Source organism: Hydra vulgaris, chromosome 04, assembly GCF_038396675.1.
Source record: "Hydra vulgaris chromosome 04, alternate assembly HydraT2T_AEP".
Lineage (NCBI taxonomy): Eukaryota > Metazoa > Cnidaria > Hydrozoa > Anthoathecata > Hydridae > Hydra > Hydra vulgaris.
Window position 1 is genome coordinate 28,504,346 of NC_088923.1, and position 20,930 is coordinate 28,525,275.

Sequence of the window (20,930 nt, forward strand, 5' to 3'; positions counted from 1 at the left end):
AGTGTCTTTGTTTAAGGGTTGGGCTTAATAATTATCTTGAATGATTGAAAACTACTGCTACCACTTGTTGCTTAGATAAGACATAAATGTTAAAAATATAAAAGTTTTTTGTTGCATTTATTATTTTTTGTTGCATTTATTATTTTTTGTTGCATTTATTATTTTTTGTTGCATTTATTATTTTTTGTTGCATTTATTATTTTTTGTTGCATTTAATATTTTTTGTTGCATTTATTATTTTTTGTTGCATTTATTATTTTTTGTTGCATTTATTATTTTTGTCCATCTAATTATTACTAAAAAAGTAATTAAATTTTTTAATTTTGGTAAATTAAAAATTTGAATTAATAAGAAATGTAATAGGTGTAACTTAAAGGTGGATAATAAAAGATTTAAAGAGTTTTTTTTTGTTTTTTTTTTGAAAGAAGGTAATATTACCTTAAATAAGTAACTTAATAACTTTATGGGGGGTAAAAATAGTAAGTTTGCTTCTACTTTAGATTTGCCCAATACAAAAGCACATTTTAAAAGCATTTTTCTTTATATATATATATATATATATATATATATATATATATATATATATATATATATATATATATATATATATATATATATATATATATATATATATATATAAAATTAGAGGTAAGAGATAAATATTTAGAAATTTGTACATTTTGTTGAATATCTTTATTAACAGTTAGTCTTAGTTTTAATCTTGGTTTTAAATAAAGTCATGGCCACATACAAGTGTCATAGCTCATATATATACTCAATATTTTAGTACATCTGAATGCATTATTAAGAGACACTTAAGAATACAAAAATGATAAACCCCCAAGGTCATCAACACCTGATAAAAGAGCTTTAGGCATCAATTGTTCCTATTGATAATCTTGAAAATACGAGTCTAAGCATTAATGTTGACTCAGTTACAACAGGGTGGCCAGCATAAATTGTAGTTATATAAAAATACCTGAAAAACTTGGAATTGTCCTGAAACTTGATACTTAAAAATCACTGGTCTCACTATTTAAGCAAAAGCATCATTATTTGTTATAAACTTAGAAGAAAATTTTAATAATCACATTTTAATACTGACATTTTAGTGTCATTTTAGATCCTAGGCTATGTGAATTTGCTACATATGCTGTAACTACAGCATATGTAGCAAATATTGATGAGATAATTTTTTTTCTTTTTGATATTATGTCAAGACCTGTTTACCATACTGCAATAGTAAAGCTGCTTTATCAATTTAGCATGAAATATTGACTTTTGAATAGTTTTTATCAAGATATATCTGTTAAAAAAATGTTAACTTTTAACAGTTTTTAACCAAAAAATAAAAGTAAAACATTTATTATTTGTACCTGTTTAGGTACCAAAGGTCTTTCAGAATTTGTGCTAAATGAAACTTTAGATTTAAATTTATTTTTAAATTTTTTTATTTTTTCAAATTAAATAGTCAAAATTAAGTTTTAAATTTTTTTAAATGAAAGATTTTTCGATTTTTCTTAATCTTGGTTTTGAAGTTAAAGTTCTTGGTTTTTGTGGTTAAATGTCTTGGTTTTTAAATTTTAACTTCAAAACCCAAGACTTTAACTTTGTTAACCAAAAGCTTTAACTTCAAAAATCAAGACCTTTCACTTCTAAAACAAAGTCTTGATTTTTGAAGTTAAAATTCTTTGTTTTTGAAGTTAAAGTTAACTTGGTTTTTGAAGGCAAAAGTCTTGGTTTTTGATGTTAAAAACCTTGGTTTTTGAAGTTAAAATTCTTGGTTTTTGAGGTTTAAAATCTTTGTTTTGAAGTCTTGATCTTGATCAAGGTCTTGAAACTTATAATAAGTTATTATAACAATAAACTTAACTTTTTTTGAGAAAAATGCTTACCTAAAGTTACAAAAAATCATATAATAGTATAAATATGGTAATGATGCAATGATAGAGTTTTGTTAGCAATTGGTACAAAGTTAGAAAAATATCCCATGGTATTACACTGAAGCACTTGTTTATCATGTTTTTAGAGTAACAAGGTTGAGAGAGGGTTGGTAGCTAAAATTACCAAAAGAAAAAAGTCCTACACAATTTTTAAGTCCACTTGGCCTAGGGTAGAAGGTGAGTATTTAAAATATATATAATAAAACAAATATTGCTCAAACAATCTATGTCTACAAATATTGTTTTAAAAAAGATTCAACTTAACCTTCTAAGGTAAAAAGATTCAACTTAACCTTCTAAGGTAAAAAGATTCAACTTAACCTTCTAAGGTAAAAAGATTCAACTTAACCTTCTAAGGTAAAAAGATTCAACTTAACCTTCTAAGGTAAAAAGATTCAACTTAACCTTCTAAGGTAAAAAGATTCAACTTAACCTTCTAAGGTAAAAATTCTTATGTATTAAAATAACAATACTCTTAATAACAATACTCTTTGTTACAAATATAAATAATGTATATATGGATCTTTTTTTAAAAGTGAATTAATTATTAAAACAAAATAGTAAAAATAGATATGAGGCAAAAAAGTCTTTTTTGCCTCATATCTATTTTTTTCAAGTTTCAAAAGTTTGGTAAAAAATTAGTTTGACAGCAGCTAAGAAACCTTTTAAAAGAACAATTTAAATTAAAACCGTTGATATGATGCAATCAGAGCAATCGACTGATGCAATACCCCTATTTGTCTATTTTTGGTGTTTATTCTTAAACTTTTGTTCATGGCTGTACAGAAAAAGCCTAATAAAAAATTCTGCTTTAAAGTAAAATTTCATAATTTTGATAATTTTATTAAAAATTTTTAGTTTTATATTTGATGTTAATGTTAGATTCTTGAGCAAAACCTTCAACAGATGAAAGAGACATGCCAGTTAAAAATTTTTAGTTTGTTTTATATTTGATGTTAATGTTAGATTCTTGAGGAAAACCTTCAACAGATGAAAGAGACATGCCAGTTAAAAATTTTTAGTTTTATATTTGATGTTAATGTTAGATTCTTGAGGAAAACCTTCAACAGATGAAAGAGACATGCCAGTTAAATCAAGAAAAGTTAGAATATAATTTTCAAGTATGATTTTTATATATTCATGATTTTTGGTTATGCTAATAGTTTTTTTTATAGGCAATTAACAATAGTTATAACTGTTTAAGACAGTATGTATAAATTTATACAACAGTATATATAATTGTTATACAACAGTATATATAAGTGTTATATGACAGTATATATAAATGTTAAAGTTATTAAAAAGATTTGATATATTGATGACAAAAAGGAGCTACACCAAGCGGTTCCAACTATTTACTTTGTAGCAGCAAGTTGTAAAAGTTAATTTTTGAACAAATTGTTTGTGTCTAGACTTTTTTGTTGTTTAAATTGTTCCAGTAGAAAGATTTGTAATAAACTTTCGTCTCTTTAACTTTACTTTTTGTTTAATGAGGTGTCTTGACCCTTAATCCCCAGGCCTTAAGTTACCAAGCTTACTTTTTTATATTTTAATACTTTTTCTCATTATTTATTAACTTTTTTTAAAAAAAAAGTTTGGTCAAGTTTATTTCAGTGGTCAGTAATTTAAATAAATATATAATTGTTCATAAAAATTGTTTAAATTTTGAAGAAAGGAAAAATTTTAATTTCTCGTGTGTTAAAAAAAAAAAAAGATTGTCATGTAATATTAAAATTTCAAACAGAGATGTTCTTTTTATGTGTTCAATTAAGCTATAGCAAAATATATTCATGTGTTGCAAAAGAATTTAAAATCTTATTCTGGATTTTCAGTATTTGCTGGAAATTCTAAAACAATAATATATATATATATATATATATATATATATATATATATATATATATATATATATATATATATATATATATATATATATATATATATATATATATATATAAATATATATATATATATATATATATATATTGATATTTGAGGCTGTTTTGTATTATAATAATAAAACAAAACTCATAGTCGTAAAAGAGTGCTCAATATTAAAAAGATACTTCAAATAGAGCGATATACATATATATTAACGAAGAAAAAACAACTTTTTCTATGGTACTTTAAGTTTCATGCCTATACGGCAATCATCAGCCATTGAATACAAATTCAAAAACAAAAAAAACCGCTAAAATTACAAAATACTGTGTAGTGGGATCTTAACGTCGCTAAGAAAAAACAAAATATCAGCTAATCACCGGTGTCAAAAAAAGATAAGAGGAATTTATTCTTGTGTCTGCATTTTGAAATCAACTCATTTCGTTTATTTAACAAGTTATCACCTTTATATGTTAAAATAAGGAATTTTTCGTATAAACAAAGATTGCAAATTTTTGACGAAGTGTTATAAGGATTGCAACGTTTTACAATTTTCCACTTAATTAAGGGTGTAAACATTTTGACTTTTATGTCCCAAATTTCTTTAGACAATTCGGTATCATTTTTATATTTATTAATGTTAAAAGATTTTAGATGGTTAGCATACCGAAATTTAAATGGAGTTTCACATAAGCCAAAATATACTTTTTCTTTGTAGTCAGGTTCATTTGACGACACGGTCGCTTGATAAACGATGTTCTTCGACAAGCACTGATTGTTCATGGGACAGATGGATTTATTGACACAGTGTTAATTATCTGGACTTAACGTTAAATCTTAATGACAGTTCTTTCCAACCTTACTGCAAGCCTGGTAATTCCATCAGTTATATAAATGCTGCCTCTAACCACCCTCCTAGTATACTAAAAAGCCTTCCTCAAACTATAGAACTAAGATTGTCAACCAATTCTTCTAACGAAAATATTTTTAAACAATCCATCCCTCCTTATCAAGATGCATTATTTAAATCAGGTTTTATCTGCAAATTCACCTACCATTCAAATAAAAAACAGATCCCATTCAAAAATCACAAGCGAAACATAATTTGGTACAACCCACCTTTCAGTACCAATGTTGCAACAAAAATAGGAAGTCGTTTTTTGAACATGGTAGACCTGCACTTTCCGGTTGGCCACAAACTTCGTAAGATATTTAATCGAAATACCATTAAAATAAGCTACTCATGTATGCCAAACATTAAGTCCATTATTAATTCGCACAATCACAGGATATTATATAGCCAAGTTAAAGATGAGGGAAAAACATGCAACTGTGTCAATAAATCCATCTGTCCCATGAACAATCAGTGCTTGTCGAAGAACATCGTTTATCAAGCGACCGTGTCGTCAAATGAACCTGACTACAAAGAAAAAGTATATTTTGGCTTATGTGAAACTCCATTTAAATTTCGGTATGCTAACCATCTAAAATCTTTTAACATTAATAAATATAAAAATGATACCGAATTGTCTAAAGAAATTTGGGACATAAAAGTCAAAATGTTTACACCCTTAATTAAGTGGAAAATTGTAAAACGTTGCAATCCTTATAACACTTCGTCAAAAATTTGCAATCTTTGTTTATACGAAAAATTCCTTATTTTAACATATAAAGGTGATAACTTGTTAAATAAACGAAATGAGTTGATTTCAAAATGCAGACACAAGAATAAATTCCTCTTATCTTTTTTTGACACCGGTGATTAGCTGATATTTTGTTTTTTCTTAGCGACGTTAAGATCCCACTACACAGTATTTTGTAATTTTAGCGGTTTTTTTTTGTTTTTGAATTTGTATTCAATGGCTGATGATTGCCGTATAGGCATGAAACTTAAAGTACCATAGAAAAAGTTGTTTTTTCTTCGTTAATATATATGTTTATATATATATATATATATATATATATATATATATATATATATATATATATATATATATATATATATATATATATATATATATATATATATATATATATGTATATATACTAAAATAGATCTGGGTAAAATTACTATATTCATTATAAAAATTTTCAAGAAAACCTCAGGATGTTTGAACAAAAAAATGCAATGAAATATGATGGTTATTTTCTATATGTACAGGTCTTTCACCAAGAAGTATCAACATCAATCCAGCACATTCTTTATAGTTAGCATGAAAGTTCTATTTTTGCGAGTATTCTCTTCAGTCATTATTTTGCATCGATTTGAAAACTTCTGTCTTGGAATTTTAGGGTCAAACAACCAGCTTCTGTGTTGATATTTGGTCAAATCAAACCTCCGAATTGAATAAAGTTAATGTTTTCAGGACCTCATGTTGCGTCAATTCTTTGTGAACAAAACTCATTATTCTTTCATTTATGTAATTTCATCAAGCCAGTAGAAATAACTTTTTGCTGAACAGCTTTTCCAGTCTAACACAAGCTCTACTTTTATATCCAGAGTTATTAGCTTTAGTATCGAAAACATGAGATCCTACATTACCTAAAATATCTCACTTATTTGCAAAATTTAGCTTTTGCTTGCTCCTAACCTGTTGTATTTTTGATTAATGGGATTCTTAGAACATTGCCTTCTTTAAAGTCTGGCCTGCCTGATATCAAAACAGCTAGTTTTTTATTGTTTTCCTTTTTAAAGTCTGCAACCAGTTAACTATCTTGATGTACAGTTGAATGTTTTGGTTCTTTAAACTTGACTCTAATTGATTCTGTGCTTTTTATTGAAAAAGTTTCTTATTCCATAGAAACTCCATCTTTTTTAAAAATTGCTCCCATTCATGTTGTTCGGCACCATCTTTGACCTATAAAAATATGATAAAAATTCACAAATAACCATCAAATATTTTTATTAAAGTATATTTTCAACCACTTTTTTACAAATATTATTGTTTAGCACTTCTAAAGGGCTTCTAAAGTTGTAAACCAGGTAGTGGCTATCATGCTCAGCGGTGTTGAGCAAGATAAACAATTAGCTGTTTGGATTAGGGTTTAAATGGTCTGAAACCTTGTACACATTCATATTTTGCTTAAGAGAAACAATGTTTCTATTTTTATTAATTTATTATTTTTTTTTTTTTGCAAGGACCTAATATATATATATATATATATATATATATATATATATATATATATATATATATATATATATATATATATATTTATTGTGTGTATATATATGTATATGTATGTATGTATATGTATATATATATATATATATTTATATATATATTTATATATTTATATATATATATATATATATATATATATATATATATATATATATATATATATATATATATATATGTATATATATATAGATATATAGATATATAGATATATAGATATATAGATATATATATAGATAGATCGATATTCGAAGTTAGTTCTGTTAAATCTCTTGCAAAGTTCATCATATCTACTTGCTCTTTGTAAGATTAATTTAAGTTCAGCTGTCTCATCTTAGTGTTGATAGTTATCTTCCTTTAATTTGTTAAGTCTCCAATAGGCTCATGCTTGGACTCGGCATTTACATTCATAAAAATTCAGCCATTTTCAAGAAACTAGGTTTAAATCCACAAACTATTCTTTTATGTGCTTTTGTTTAGCACCACTTCACTCTATCACTTTTTTCTTTGTTTTATGTTACTCTCCTTCATCTCAGGAATACACTCTTTTTGATGTTGTTTCTGATCAAGCCCTTTCTTTTTATCTTTCAGCCAATATCGTTGTTGTTGGTGACTTTAATGCTCATCACACTGAATGACTTGATTCTAGTGTCAGTGACTCTTCTGGTTCTAAGGCCCATGACTTTCTCAATCTCTAACACAATTAATCAACTTTCCAACTCATTTCCTGACAATCTAAATCATTTACTTCCTCAACTCGACTTAAGTCTTGTTTCTGATCCTAGTCAGTGCTCAGTTTCTCCACATTCACCCTTGGGTGCTTCATATCACAGTTTGATCTCTCTAAAACTGTTGTATAATTTTTCTTTATCATTAGAATCCCCTATCATTGTACCTTATACAACTACATTAAAGCTGATTGGGACTCTTGCTGTGATTTTCTTTGAGGTGGCCCTTGGATAGAAATCTTTTGTCTTTCTGCTGGTAAATGAGCTTCTTATGTAACTTTTTGGGTTTAGGCTGGCATGGAATCTTCTATTTCTTTTCAATGGTGCCAAGTCAAGTCTCACTCTTCTCCATAGTTTTTGTCTCTTTGTGCTGCTGCAATTTTCAATCATAACCATTACTTCCACATCCATCACCAAAACAATACTCCAAAAAACAGACGTCTGTTTAATGTTGCAAGAAACCATTGTAAAAATGTTTTGTCTAAAGTAAAGCCTGCTTTTCTTTGGTCACAAAATCTTGTATTTTATCTCAAAAGTTAGGCTTCAGAAATTTCTGGAGAATCTTTAACAGTGTCTATAATAAGAGTAAATCTGTTATTCCACCTCTCTTGCATGGTTCAGTTTTTATTACTCATCTAAAACCAAAGCTGAATTGTTTACTATAAACTTTTCATCAATTTCATCTCTTTTCTAATCACATCCTATCTGGTATAGCTGACAAACCAGTTGATCCATTGCTTGATATTCGTATTACTTCAACCTCTCTATCTAAAGTGATTTCCTGCTTAGGCTCTTTTACAGCTTGTGGTCCGGACAACATACCTGTTATAGTCTTGCATAAGTGTTCTCCAGACCTGTCATCTATACTTTCAAAACTCTTTAACAAGTGATTATCAGAGTCTTGTTTTCCAGTCAAAGCGGCATCTGTTATCCCTATTTTCAAAAATTTTGGAGATCAATCTCTCAGTTTGATTACTTTCTTAAGGTTGTTGATGTATTGCTTTCTTAAAGCTAGGGGCTTTAAGAAAGTAGTATGAATATGGTTGAATTTTTTTTTGTTTTACAACTAAGCCACTCCCAATAAGGCTGCAAGCAACCACTATTTAAATTGGGAGTGGAAAAAGTGTTCAAATAACTAAATAAAGAATCTAATAACTTACTTTCTAACCATCAGTATGGATTTCGATCTTTTTGTTTTACTGTTGATTTGTTAACTGTATTAGCTGATAGATTTTATCATAAAGTAGATGTGGAGAGGCAAAGGGAATCACTTTCAATAAATCTAAAGCTTTTGATAAAGTTTGGCATGCTGGTCTTCTCTATAAGTTCTCCTCTTACAGTGTATCAGATAACATTTTTAAGATTATTGAATCTTTTCTTACCAATCATAGTATAAAAGTTCTTCTCTTCTTCACTCTTTTTCATATTCTGTAACTTCAGGGGTTCTTCAAGGTTCTATTTTTGGCCCTATGCTTTTTTAAATTTACATTAATGATTTTCCAGAATTTCTCACATCTAAGGTGGGATTGTTCACTGGCAATACTACTATTTATTCTTGTCTTGATAAGATGCCAACACTCTCTGATTGCTTGGAGGGGGTATTTGAGCTTAAAAAGGATCTCACTTCTGCTACAGCATGAGGTTCTCAGCGGCTGGTGAACTTTAACTCAAATTAAACTCAATTTTTTCAGCTAATCAATATCGCAATAATCTTCCTTTATTTATGAATGGTAATGACTCTTGATGAGTCATCTACCCTTTATCTTCTAGGATTTACTCTTAATCCTAGAAGATGAAGGGTAGATGACTATAGTAGAAATTATGGTAGAAACCATATATCAAATCCATTGTATATCAAAATTAGCATCTGCTAAGGTTGCTTCTCATTATCGTGCTTGCCATTTTTTTATTCCGGATTCTCTATAAACTCTATATAACTCTATAAATCTCAAATCCATCCTTGTATTTTACTGTTGTCATATCTGGAGCGGATCTTCAAATGATGCTTTTTCTTTTTAGACAAAGTGCAAAAATGAATTGTACTTATATATTGACCTGCTAGTGCAGTCAACCTCAACCATTTTCACATCATTGTAATGTTGCTTCTCTTTCTCTTTTCTATAAATACTATTGGCGAAATTATAATGCATATTAAACTATTAATTATATTTAATTACAATTGAACGATAACTTCACTTTTTAATGAATTCTTTAAAGTTCGCTTTATCTAAGTATAAAAAATATGGCGTCCAGAATTGTGTTTTGACATATTGACCATTATCTAAATTCATACTTCTGTTCTTAGGTCCGCATTTGTTAAACTGAATTTCAATTGATTCTCGAATTTTTTTTTTTAATTCTTTAGGTTCTATTTTCATCGTTTATACTTCTCCTATTTTATGTTGCATGGACATTTTTTTTTATGATGCCCAATTGCAGATTGTTCCCATTTTTCTTTAAATACATTTTTTTCTAATTTTGTTTTGTTCTTGTTGTTATTTTCATTTTTGTTTTGCCAATGTATTTTTGTCTACACTAGCCTTCTATTAGGTATACTCCGGGATAGCTATTTGATGTTAGTTTTGTTTTGTTGCATGAGGTTAGCAAAGATTTAAGATTTGCACTAGATTTAAAGTCTTGTAACCTGCTTTCCTAAAGATTTTTTGAAGTTACAGTAATAATATTAAGATCCACGATATAATATTGTAATATATTGATATATGATATATATATCGGCATGGTTGCTTCATTGTTAGATATGACTATTTCATTTTTTGAGTATTTTTTTTATAACAATACTTGCAAGGTTTTGTAATTTTTTCTCTTTGTATTCATTTTCAGCACCATGTCAGTTGCTTTATTTTTAAAAACTTGCAGGAAAACTTTCGCAAGTATTACCATGAGTGAAAGTCCTATTGGACCTGAATCCACAAGCTTATGAATTTTTTCATTACATAAAAAATAACATATAAACACAGTTCTATTGGTAATTTTATTTCTGAAACGCTTAGTTTTGTTAGTTTATTCAAATTTGGGAAGAGCTTTAACAGATCAAGAAAAGTCTTTGTGGTCTCTTCCAGCAGTATTGATGGATATAAATTGACAATGTCGTAAGACACCTGTATTTCATCATTTGATATATTCCAAAGTTAAGTTGTTTTTGCAAAAGTTGACAAATTCTTTAACTTTGTTATACTTTTATTTAAAATTGGTTGAAGTATATATTTACTAAATATTGTGATATTCCATAACTTGGTGTCCCGATGGTTGATATATAGTATAGGGTATGATTTTTCTGGTTTTTGCACTTTAACTACACCATACATTCATGGTGGTTTTGGGTTGCTTGGGTTAGGACTTTTCCATTTATTTCTGGTAAATCGTCCTTTTTATTCAATTTTGATAGATTTAGTTCTAATTTTAGTTGCAAATTTAATTGTCTGGTCTGCTTTAAGTATCTTTGTTTTGCCAATTTCTTGGTGTATATACATACATATATATATATATATATATATATATATATATATATATATATATATATATATATATATATATATATATATATATATATATATATATATATATATATGTATGTACGTATATATAAAACGAAATACAGAGTGTTTGGCTAGATGCTTGACTAAAGCACCAAATTACCCGGCCAAATAAGCTTGGCCAAAGTACCAAATTAGCGACACTTAGTTTTTTTTAGAATTTCAACCTGCTATATTAAAGTGCATGTATTAATATTTGCTCTAGGTGTTTTTGTTTCATTTGTGACTAGACCATGTCTCAATGTGCAGTATTTGTTGATTGTTTCATCAAGTTGTTTCACATTTACATAGATTGATGACAGCAATCATTTGTTGTCATCAAACTATGTAAATGTTTTTATTATAACTTTCCGCCTATTAAGGTATAGCGGTAGTGCTACCGAACTCTCAAACCCTCATTAAATACCATGTTTTGACCACCAACACTACCATAAGTTCAAGCAATACTTTTTTGTTTACAATACCGTACTTTCAAGAAAAAAATTTTTAACTACCGTCACTACCGAAGTATATTTCGGTATTTCATTCTACTACCGTCATATTAAAAAGTTTAATAAGCATTAATTTCCCATTTTATTAAAGATAATTATTATAATTTTTATTAAATGTTATACAGTAGAATGTCTCTAATTCAAATTTTATGGGGGAAAATAAAAGTTTGAATTAGACAGATTTTCGAATTATAAAAAGTTGATTTTTCTTAAACACATTTTATGGTGACTTTGCATTTAATCGAATTATGGAGGTTTTCGAATTAAGGAGATTCGAATTAGAGAGATTGTACTGTATTAAAAGAAGTTTTTAATAATTAATATTAATTAATTTGATGATTGTTATAACAAGATACAAATATTTTTATAGTCTCAGTATTGTTTTTAAGTTTATTAAGTGAAGTAATAATCCGCAAAACAAGATTTATAAAGAGTGAAAAAAATGCCTTGAGCAAGTCTTTTTTGGGAATATTTCATAAAAGATGGTCATGGCAAAGACTTTGCTCAATGTAAGTTGTGCCCAGCTCAAATAAACACAAAACAAAGTTGCACAACAGGACTAAAATGTCATCCAAAAGGCTGTCACAAATCAACTTTTAATAAAATTGAAAATTTAAACAAAAAAAGAGTTAAGAAACTACCTGTGAGAATTTGGCGAAGGAATCTTTACAAGTGCCATCAGAGCATGACTCACAGGTTGTATCCATTCAAGGTGTTAAAAAAATGAAGATGGATATATCAACATATTGCAAAGTGGTAACAAAGTATAATGCCAATGGCAAGAGACAACTTTTGACTGATTTAGAAATGACAAATATCTTTGTATGGGTAATCTACTATTTGCACATGTTGCAACAGATGCTTTCAAAGGACTTATGTCATTTCTGCGACTTGAAATAAACATAAAGTCTCCCACAACTTTTTCTTGAAACAAACTTTTGCATTTTAATATTCAAGAATCAGTGATGAGCATATTAAAAAATGATTTATGTTGCTTCAGTTGGCTTAACCTCAGATCTATGTTCAAGTCGAAACAATGGTTCCTATGCAGCTATAACTTTGCACTACATTAATTCAACTTTGAATTAAAATTCTTTCTGCTTGGTTGCAATGCATTTCCGGAGAGGCATAGTGGGGACAATATAGCTTCCAAAACTGATGTTATTTTATCAGAAATACCTTTTAATAATGACTGTGAATGACAGCCGTAACCGACAGTGGAGCCAACATGCTTTTAGGTAAAATCTTTTTTAAAATACTTTTTTCGCAGTGCGCTTATTTACTTTACTTAAAAGCATCCAAAATTTTGCCTAAAGTTTAACGCAATTTAAAATTTAAAACTATCTTCGATTACTAGATATTTTACTGAAAAGCGTGCAAAATATTTTTCTTTAAATAAACTCATTCATTTTATTTTAAATTGAATATTTTAAAACATGCATGAATAATAAAAAAACAAGTTTATTAACTACATTGTTTTTTTTATTATCAATCTTGAAAGTTAGTTGGGCTGTTTTGCGAATAAATTATGTTTACTACTGTTTATATATATATTATATAATGGGTGATGACAAAAAAATGAGACTGCGTTCAATTTAAATTTGCATGTACTAATACCATTAGCTGTATATATATTTTGTATGAATTTTATTGCAAATTTATTCTAGTTTTAAATTAAAAAAAGTAATTAAAATTCAACAATTTAAAATGAAAATAAACAAATCTAAGCAAGAGCCTCTTCGTGAATGTGTGTATGGATTTTACATGGACAATAAGCAAAATGGTAAATATTACACTTATTGTCATTTTAAAGCAGAAAAAATACCAAAAGCAACCATATACCGTATAATTGAACGCGCAGAAAATGGAATCAGAACTCAAAGAATTAATGGAAGTGGTCGAGTCGCAAAAAAAAGACGAAAAAGAACATTACCAAGCTGAAGACCATGTTTGACCACAAGGATGGCATCTCACAAATACAAGTAGCTAGAAAATTTGTGTGCAATCAGTCTTTTATATGCAAAGCATTAAAGAAACACACAGATATTAAATGCAAAAAAAAAAAAAAGATTCCATTAAGAACAGAGTCACAAAAACGCAAAATAAGAACCAGATGCAGTCGATTATACGCAAAATATAAAAATCACGATTGGATAATTGATGATGAATCTTATTTCGCTTTGAAGCATAGCACCATTAACGGAAAGCAAAATTTCTACTAACACTGTAACGCTGCTTTGAAACCAACAAGCGTAAAATATAATCCAGTTGAAAAATATGAGCAAAAAGTATTGGTCTTGATTTGCGTTTCGGCTAAAGGCATTTCTATACCTTTTTTTGTACCTTCTAAGCAATCACTCAAGCAAGAATTATACCTGAGCGAATGCATCAAAAAAAGACTTGTTCCTTTCATCAAAGCAAATCATCTAGATGACAATTACATATTCTGGCCTGATCTAGCAACATCACATTACGCAAAAACTGTAGTGGAGTATTTCAGACAAAATAACATTAATTTTGTTGAAAAGGAAGACAACCCTCCCAACGTACCTGAATTGGGCTTTACTGCCACAAAGAAAGTAATAAACTGCTGCTTTACTGAGCATTTAAAAAGTTTTTATAAACCCACAAGTGAAAATGTATATAAAATGTCAAATCTTATTTTAAGTTATTTTATTTAAATTATTTTGACTTATTTAATTTTTCTTTACTGTTTATCAAACAGTGTTTGTTGATTTAATCCATATGATGTCTGCGTGCAAACTCTGATTTAACCCTCCACACTTTCATCCAAGGTGGTAGTGGTACATAACCATCTCATTGATCTCAATCAAAAATTTGAATTCTTGCTTGATCTGAGAATATTAGAAAAAATTAATAATAAAAAACGTAATGTCATTAAAAAAACGCCAAATGTTGAATTATAGGAACTAAAATTATTTTATAATGTCAAATCCATTTTTATTTTATTTTAGGAATGAAAAAATCAACTTCAATTAGCAGCAACATGCCGTTTGCAGCACATCTACTTCATTTAGTGGTTATCGAAAGCTTTAAAGTGGTTAAGGAAGTTAAAGATGTATTCAAGGTCTGTAGATTATTGGCAGCAAGAACACACAAGTCAGTTGCAAGTCAACAGAGAATTATCAATGCATGCCAAAATGTGCAACCAAAAAAAAATCAATTTTAATAAAATCATTACTCCATGTAAAACCAGATGGAACAGTATTTTAATGTGCATGGAATCAATTTTGCACCTTAAACAAGACTTTGACATTATTTCTGCTAGTAATTTAAAAACTGATGACATTTTAAGGGCAATCATCTTGACTCAAGAACAATTTGAAGTCATTGAGAAAATTGTTCCAATGTTAAAAGTGATCAGTGATTTCTCAGAGTGTATTTCTGCAGAGAAACGACCCACAGGACATCTCATAATTCCTGGCCTATATGATATCCAAGAAAAAATTAAGAACTTTATTTTAAATTATAACTTCATTTTTTACACCCAAAATTTCAAAATCTCCAGACCAAGAACTTACACCAGCAGAAAAGCTCCTTTTTGAGATGATGATTCATGACAGTCCACAGTCTATGTTCTTGAACACATCAATATCAAACCCTTTTGATGCAGAATTAGATGCTTACAAAAGATTGGAGCTCCCACAAAAGAGCTATGACATTCTGGAGTGGTGGAGATTTCATTCACCACAGTTACCATTACTCTCCAATGTAGCAAAAAAAGTTTTATGCATTCCTGCTTTATCTACTTCATCTGAGCGTGTATTTTCACAAGCTGGAAATATTTTCAGTTGCAAAAGAACTTTTAAGTCAGAAACAGTGAAAAAGCTTGTTTACATTAAAGAAAATATCTCAAGAGTAACAATTAAAAAATGGAAAATTGAAGAAGATATTCCAGAGTCTGACATTGATTTCTAGGTCTGGAATCCAGACCTTGAAATCGATTAATTTTAATTAAGTTAAACATATTTTTATATGGTTTCCATTGATGTATTCAATTTGAAATAAAATAAATAATAGAACAAAGCTGTGAAACTTTTTTTTCATACTCCCGAACAATACCAACTATTGTTTACTACCGAATCTTAACAAGAATTGTTAAGATTCGGTAGTAAACAATAGTCGGTAGTAAACAATAGTAAACAAGAAATGTTTTCCACACATTCTTGTTGATTTTTTTTGTGTAATAAAAAGTAATATGTACATTTGTAATGCAAGTAATTGTCTGTGTTATTGAAAATTTATGAAAAATGGTTTTGTATTTATTTGTAATCGAGTCATTATTAGTTATACTAAAAATTAATATATCAAACCTAATGCAAGCATTTTTTTTGTTTGCAGGTGTTGAAGAAAAGAGATGAAGAAAACATGATAACTAAGTCTCAACAAAAGCGAAAAATTACTAGGTAGAAAAATTTATAAAAATCTGACAAAAATTAAAACGAGTTATATCTGTCATCTCGTCTGATAACAATTTGTTGATTCTACATGTAAATATGTAAAATGAATCAATTTGAAATTGAATTGTTTACATAGATTTTTTATGTTAGAAATTTAGTTAAAACAATTATGTAGCCAATAATGTAGGGAAAAAAACAAACAAATGTACAAAAATTGGCCAGAGTTTTATTTTAAAATCTTGGTTAAGCATATATGTGCCATATCCAATTTGCCTTGAAACTACATAACAATAATACGAGTAGTAATAATAATGCTAGTAGTGATCCAGTTTTTATAATCCTATTTGCTCCAGATTTTATAATATAATTTGCTCTGAAACTGTATAAAAATAATGCCAAATGTGTACTAGTAGTATTAGAATAATACTAGTAGTAATATAAGCCCTAATAGTAACACGCTCAACTTGTGTGCAACAGTTTTGTTTTGTCGAAGCTTGTGTTTTATAGCTATAGGATTGAAATATAGCTATAGGTTTTGTCGAAGCTTGTGTTTTATAGCTATAGGATTGTAAAAATTGAAAAAAGGATTGTAACAAATAAAAAAGAGTTGTAACAATTAAAAAAAAAGGATTGTAAAAAGTAAAAATAGGGATTGTAACAAGTAAAAAAAGGTTTTTAACAGTTAAAAAATGTTAAAACACAAACAACTACGCATATCTAGTCACTAATATTTTTAACAAAAGTTTTGAGAAAGTATGAAAAACTGATTCTTATGTTAATTTTATAGATGACAGATATGTTTTTAGAAATAAAATGTCTCTAATATATTCGCCCTCCATAAACTTCAGCTGTCCAGCAGGCAAAAGCACATTCTGATGGTACTGAAGGTATGCACATGTACTTGTGCACTAAAATAGCAAGCTTTGGGTAACATTTGGTGTTATCTTGCCGAAAATCTAAGATGTTTTTGTTGACAGTTGATGGCAATTTCAAAAGGTATGACACAAGTTCATCCACATGTCCCAATCCTTTGTCAACTGTGCACTAGAGGTATGACTAAAAAATTTTTTTGCCAATTTTTGGTTTCCCATGCCACTATGAGTGGAGAAATTACATTTTAAAACTGGAAATACCATTTGAAAGTGTTAAATCTTAAAAAAGTTCACCCCCCTAAGCTGAAAACTGTTTTCTCCCATCTACGCTATGAGTCATAAAAAAACATGCCACTGAACTTTCTACCATAACTTTGTCAAATTTGGTCTGATGCCTAACAAAATTTCAGGTTTTGTTAAGAATTGAATTGCAGAAAAACATTCGTCTGATGGCGACCCAATTCTAAAAACTGACTGTACACGAACACTCCAAACTTCAACAACAGAAAAATTGTCTGATTTCTTATATAGAAGTTAAAATTAGTTTAAAATTCTAGGTTGAGACAATAAAAAAGAATTTATAAAGTAATATTTTATATTAGTCAAGTATTGTTCTTGTTCTCTGCTTGAAGAAGACACCATTTTTAAAATCGGTTCACAATGAGAAAAGTTATTGCAATAAGTTCAGTGGCATGTTTTTTTATGACTCATAGTGTATCTATTGTTAGATACAGTACAGTTTAAGGTATCACAGCTTCAGTTTATTGCTGGTGTGAATTTGCTAAATGTATGCATTCTTATTACATAATCTTTCATATTATATATTATATTTGTTATCATCACCTGACTTTTGATATTTTATAAACTTCTTTTGATAACCTAAACTCATAAGATTTGTTTGTTTGTAGATAATTAAATTTACACTCAAATTATAATTTGACAAGACTATAATCAAGATGTCTAAAAATAGCCTTCCTTCAGATTTGAATAAGAAACTATGGGAATCAAATTTGGTGAGGTTTGAAACAGCCAAGAATTCAAAAAAGTATGCAAAGATTGTTGACAGTCTTGATCAAATGAACAAAATACCAACAGAACAGCATATCCTGGACAGATTTAAGTGTTTGGCTGCAAATGTGAAAAGTAGACAGGAGAGAGTTGTGATAGTGGTCAAAGAAGTAAAATTCTTATGGAAAAAACTGAATCTTCCAATTCAAAAAGGCAAATCTACAGTGGAAAGAAAAATTGGGAATGTACTAAACAAGTATGAAAACCGCAGAGAAGACAGCAAAAAACCAGGAACACAAGACTTTTCCAACTTGTTCAACGTAACTTATGAAAATGGAGAATGGTTGTGCCAGGAAGATAAAGCCTTCTATAATCTTCAGATGTCAACAAATGGTAGAGCTGGCTACTGCACCACAATTGAAGATACACAAGGAGTTCATCCTAGAAAACTAAAGTTGATTACTAAGGATAAGAACATTTTAGCACTGAAGAAGAAAAACAAGATTCTGACAGTGGTTCTCAAGATTCAGAGGCTCCAACAACATGTAAAAGACAAAAAAACTGATTATGCAATAAATTTAATGACAAAAGCAAAACTGAGTTCAAGAAAGGCACACACAGTCTACAAAACTCTTGCAAAAGATGGAATTTCTATTCCAACTCCAAGTCAAAGTGGTGTTTACAAAGCTACAATGAAAGCAGGAGAAAAATTAAAAGAACATTTTATTGAAACTCTAAGAAACGAAAACTGGAGCTTGCACTTTGATGGGAAGCACATAAAGAATACAGAGTACCAGGTTGTAGTTCTAAAAAATAAAAATAGAGAAGTTAAACTAGCAGTTCTTGCACTGATCAATGGAAAAGATGAAACAATATTCAATGGAATAAAAACTGTGCTTAATGAATATAAGCTATGGCCTGCAATTAATTTAATAATTTCTGATACAAGCTCTGTAAATACAAGAAAATCTGTTGGGGCAGTCACACTACTATAGAAGCATTTTGTTAAGCTTGGATTAGTCAAACCTCTTTATATTGGATGCCAGCATCATGTTCTTGATACATTACTAAAACATGTGATGAATGATTATTTTGAAGCAGCAACAACCTCGCCTAATCTCAATTATTGGTTCATTAGCAGAATAACAGAAGAGTACCAGCAACTGAAAGCATCTTTTGACAATTCTGGAGATGCTCTGAAGGAAGAAGAAGAAATTGTTTGAAGAGATGATATGGCTTTCCTTCATCACTTGATCACTTGTTACAGACAGTTTAAGAAAACAGGATGCTTCCCTAAAGTAAATTTCAGAACTTTGTCAAATATAAGCAATGCAAGATGGAATAGCCGAGCAATCTATGCTTTGCTAGCTTATATTTTACTTCCAGAATTTTGACAGTCAGCCGAAGGTCAGTCATCATGTGATTTTATTAGTGGCACGTGGAGTGGCATCTGGTTTTCTGGTCAGGTTTATAATCAGGATAACTACAATAATTTGGCAGCCGTTTAAGGACTTTTTGGTCGGTTGAGCTGACTCCAATCCCAACTCAAAGATCAAACATTTGTGCTGAACGTGCAGTTAAAGTTCTGCAGGATTTACTTCCATTTTGCAAAAGCATTGAAAAAATTAACATTAAATTTCTTTTGACAAATGAACACTAAAACCTGTATGTTTGTATTTCTGATTAAAAAAAACCATTTTGTACAATGTATAATTGTATATATTTTTATAAATTTGAATAAGGGGGTGACATTTTTTTAATGTTGACACTTGCCATTGGATTTTTCTTGATCCTTGCATTAAAACTCCACAAAAAATAACATGGGGATAGGGTCTTTAAAAATTGTCATATCCCTACTGTGCACAGCAATGCCAGTTCATTAAACAAGTTCTCCTTTAGTAAGTTTGGCTCCAACTGCATCCATGCTCGCTTTGGCGTTGATTTCTCTGCTACTACTTTGATACTTTCTTCCAATACTGACATAACAATGGCTTCCATTTCTGCTCTAATAGCGTAATATGTTTCATTTCGAATAATCTTTAAAAAAATTTAAAAGCTTATGGCATGGATTTAATACAGTTGCTTTTGGTCTAGTTCGTACACTGTATCCTTCCTGGTAATAACATTTTGTTATTTCAGTAGCAATGGCATTTTTGCAAATTATGGCAGCAGTGCATTTTTATAGTTTTGCTACTTGGACACTTTTTAGAATAACAGACCACAGTGAATAGACTATTGACAACAGAGGTTATTTCTGACCAAATGACATAGTTGTTACCTGTTTTGATAGTTTCTGAATCGGTATAATGGCTTGGTCAAGCAACCTGCTTTTATCTGTCATTTGCAGAGTTGACACATTTCTTTTTGTTGTTATTTTTTTGTCAGATACCACGGCTCCAATCGCACAACGCAGCTTTACTATTTGCTCTAACATTTTCTACATGGAATTCCATTGAGTAGAGAAGTCTATGATGACTTCCAATGATTTTTTGTCATCACAAAATTTCAGTGAACCTTGTTTGTTACAATATTCATACATTACTAACGTATTTTGGTTAAAGTGTGCAACCTGAAGCATATTTACAATTTCTGGAAGTTTCAAACCAGCCCCAATTGCTAATTGTAACGAGTGAGCAAAACAGCGCTGATCTAGCCATTCATAAAAAAAAAAATTACTAGATTTATTTTTGAGATATTATCATGGGCTGTAGCAGCAATTTTTTTAACAGGAATCCCCCAGTTGTTAGCATAATCCTGCAATTGAATACTTATATCAGAACATTCTTGTGTCTACAAAATTGTAGAATCCAGCATTCCGTGGTTACCATTGGGCAGATTGTGTATCTGCCT

The 20,930-nt window shown here is 29.1% G+C and overlaps 1 protein-coding gene across 6 annotated transcripts in view; it reads left to right on the top strand.

Moving 5' to 3' along the window:
* The window catches only part of LOC100201871 (dynein regulatory complex protein 1), a 144,716-nt gene that overhangs the window by 73,472 nt on the left and 50,314 nt on the right, over positions 1 to 20,930 (top strand). For 5 of the 6 annotated variants that reach the window (XM_065795986.1, XM_065795984.1, XM_065795987.1 and 2 more), the window contains exons 9-10: positions 2,990 to 3,064; positions 16,142 to 16,206. In XM_065795986.1, the coding sequence (XP_065652058.1) occupies positions 2,990 to 3,064; positions 16,142 to 16,206 (140 nt within the window). The remainder of the gene's footprint in view (positions 1 to 2,989; positions 3,065 to 16,141; positions 16,207 to 20,930) is intronic. The other variant, XM_065795988.1, reaches the window with a different exon arrangement.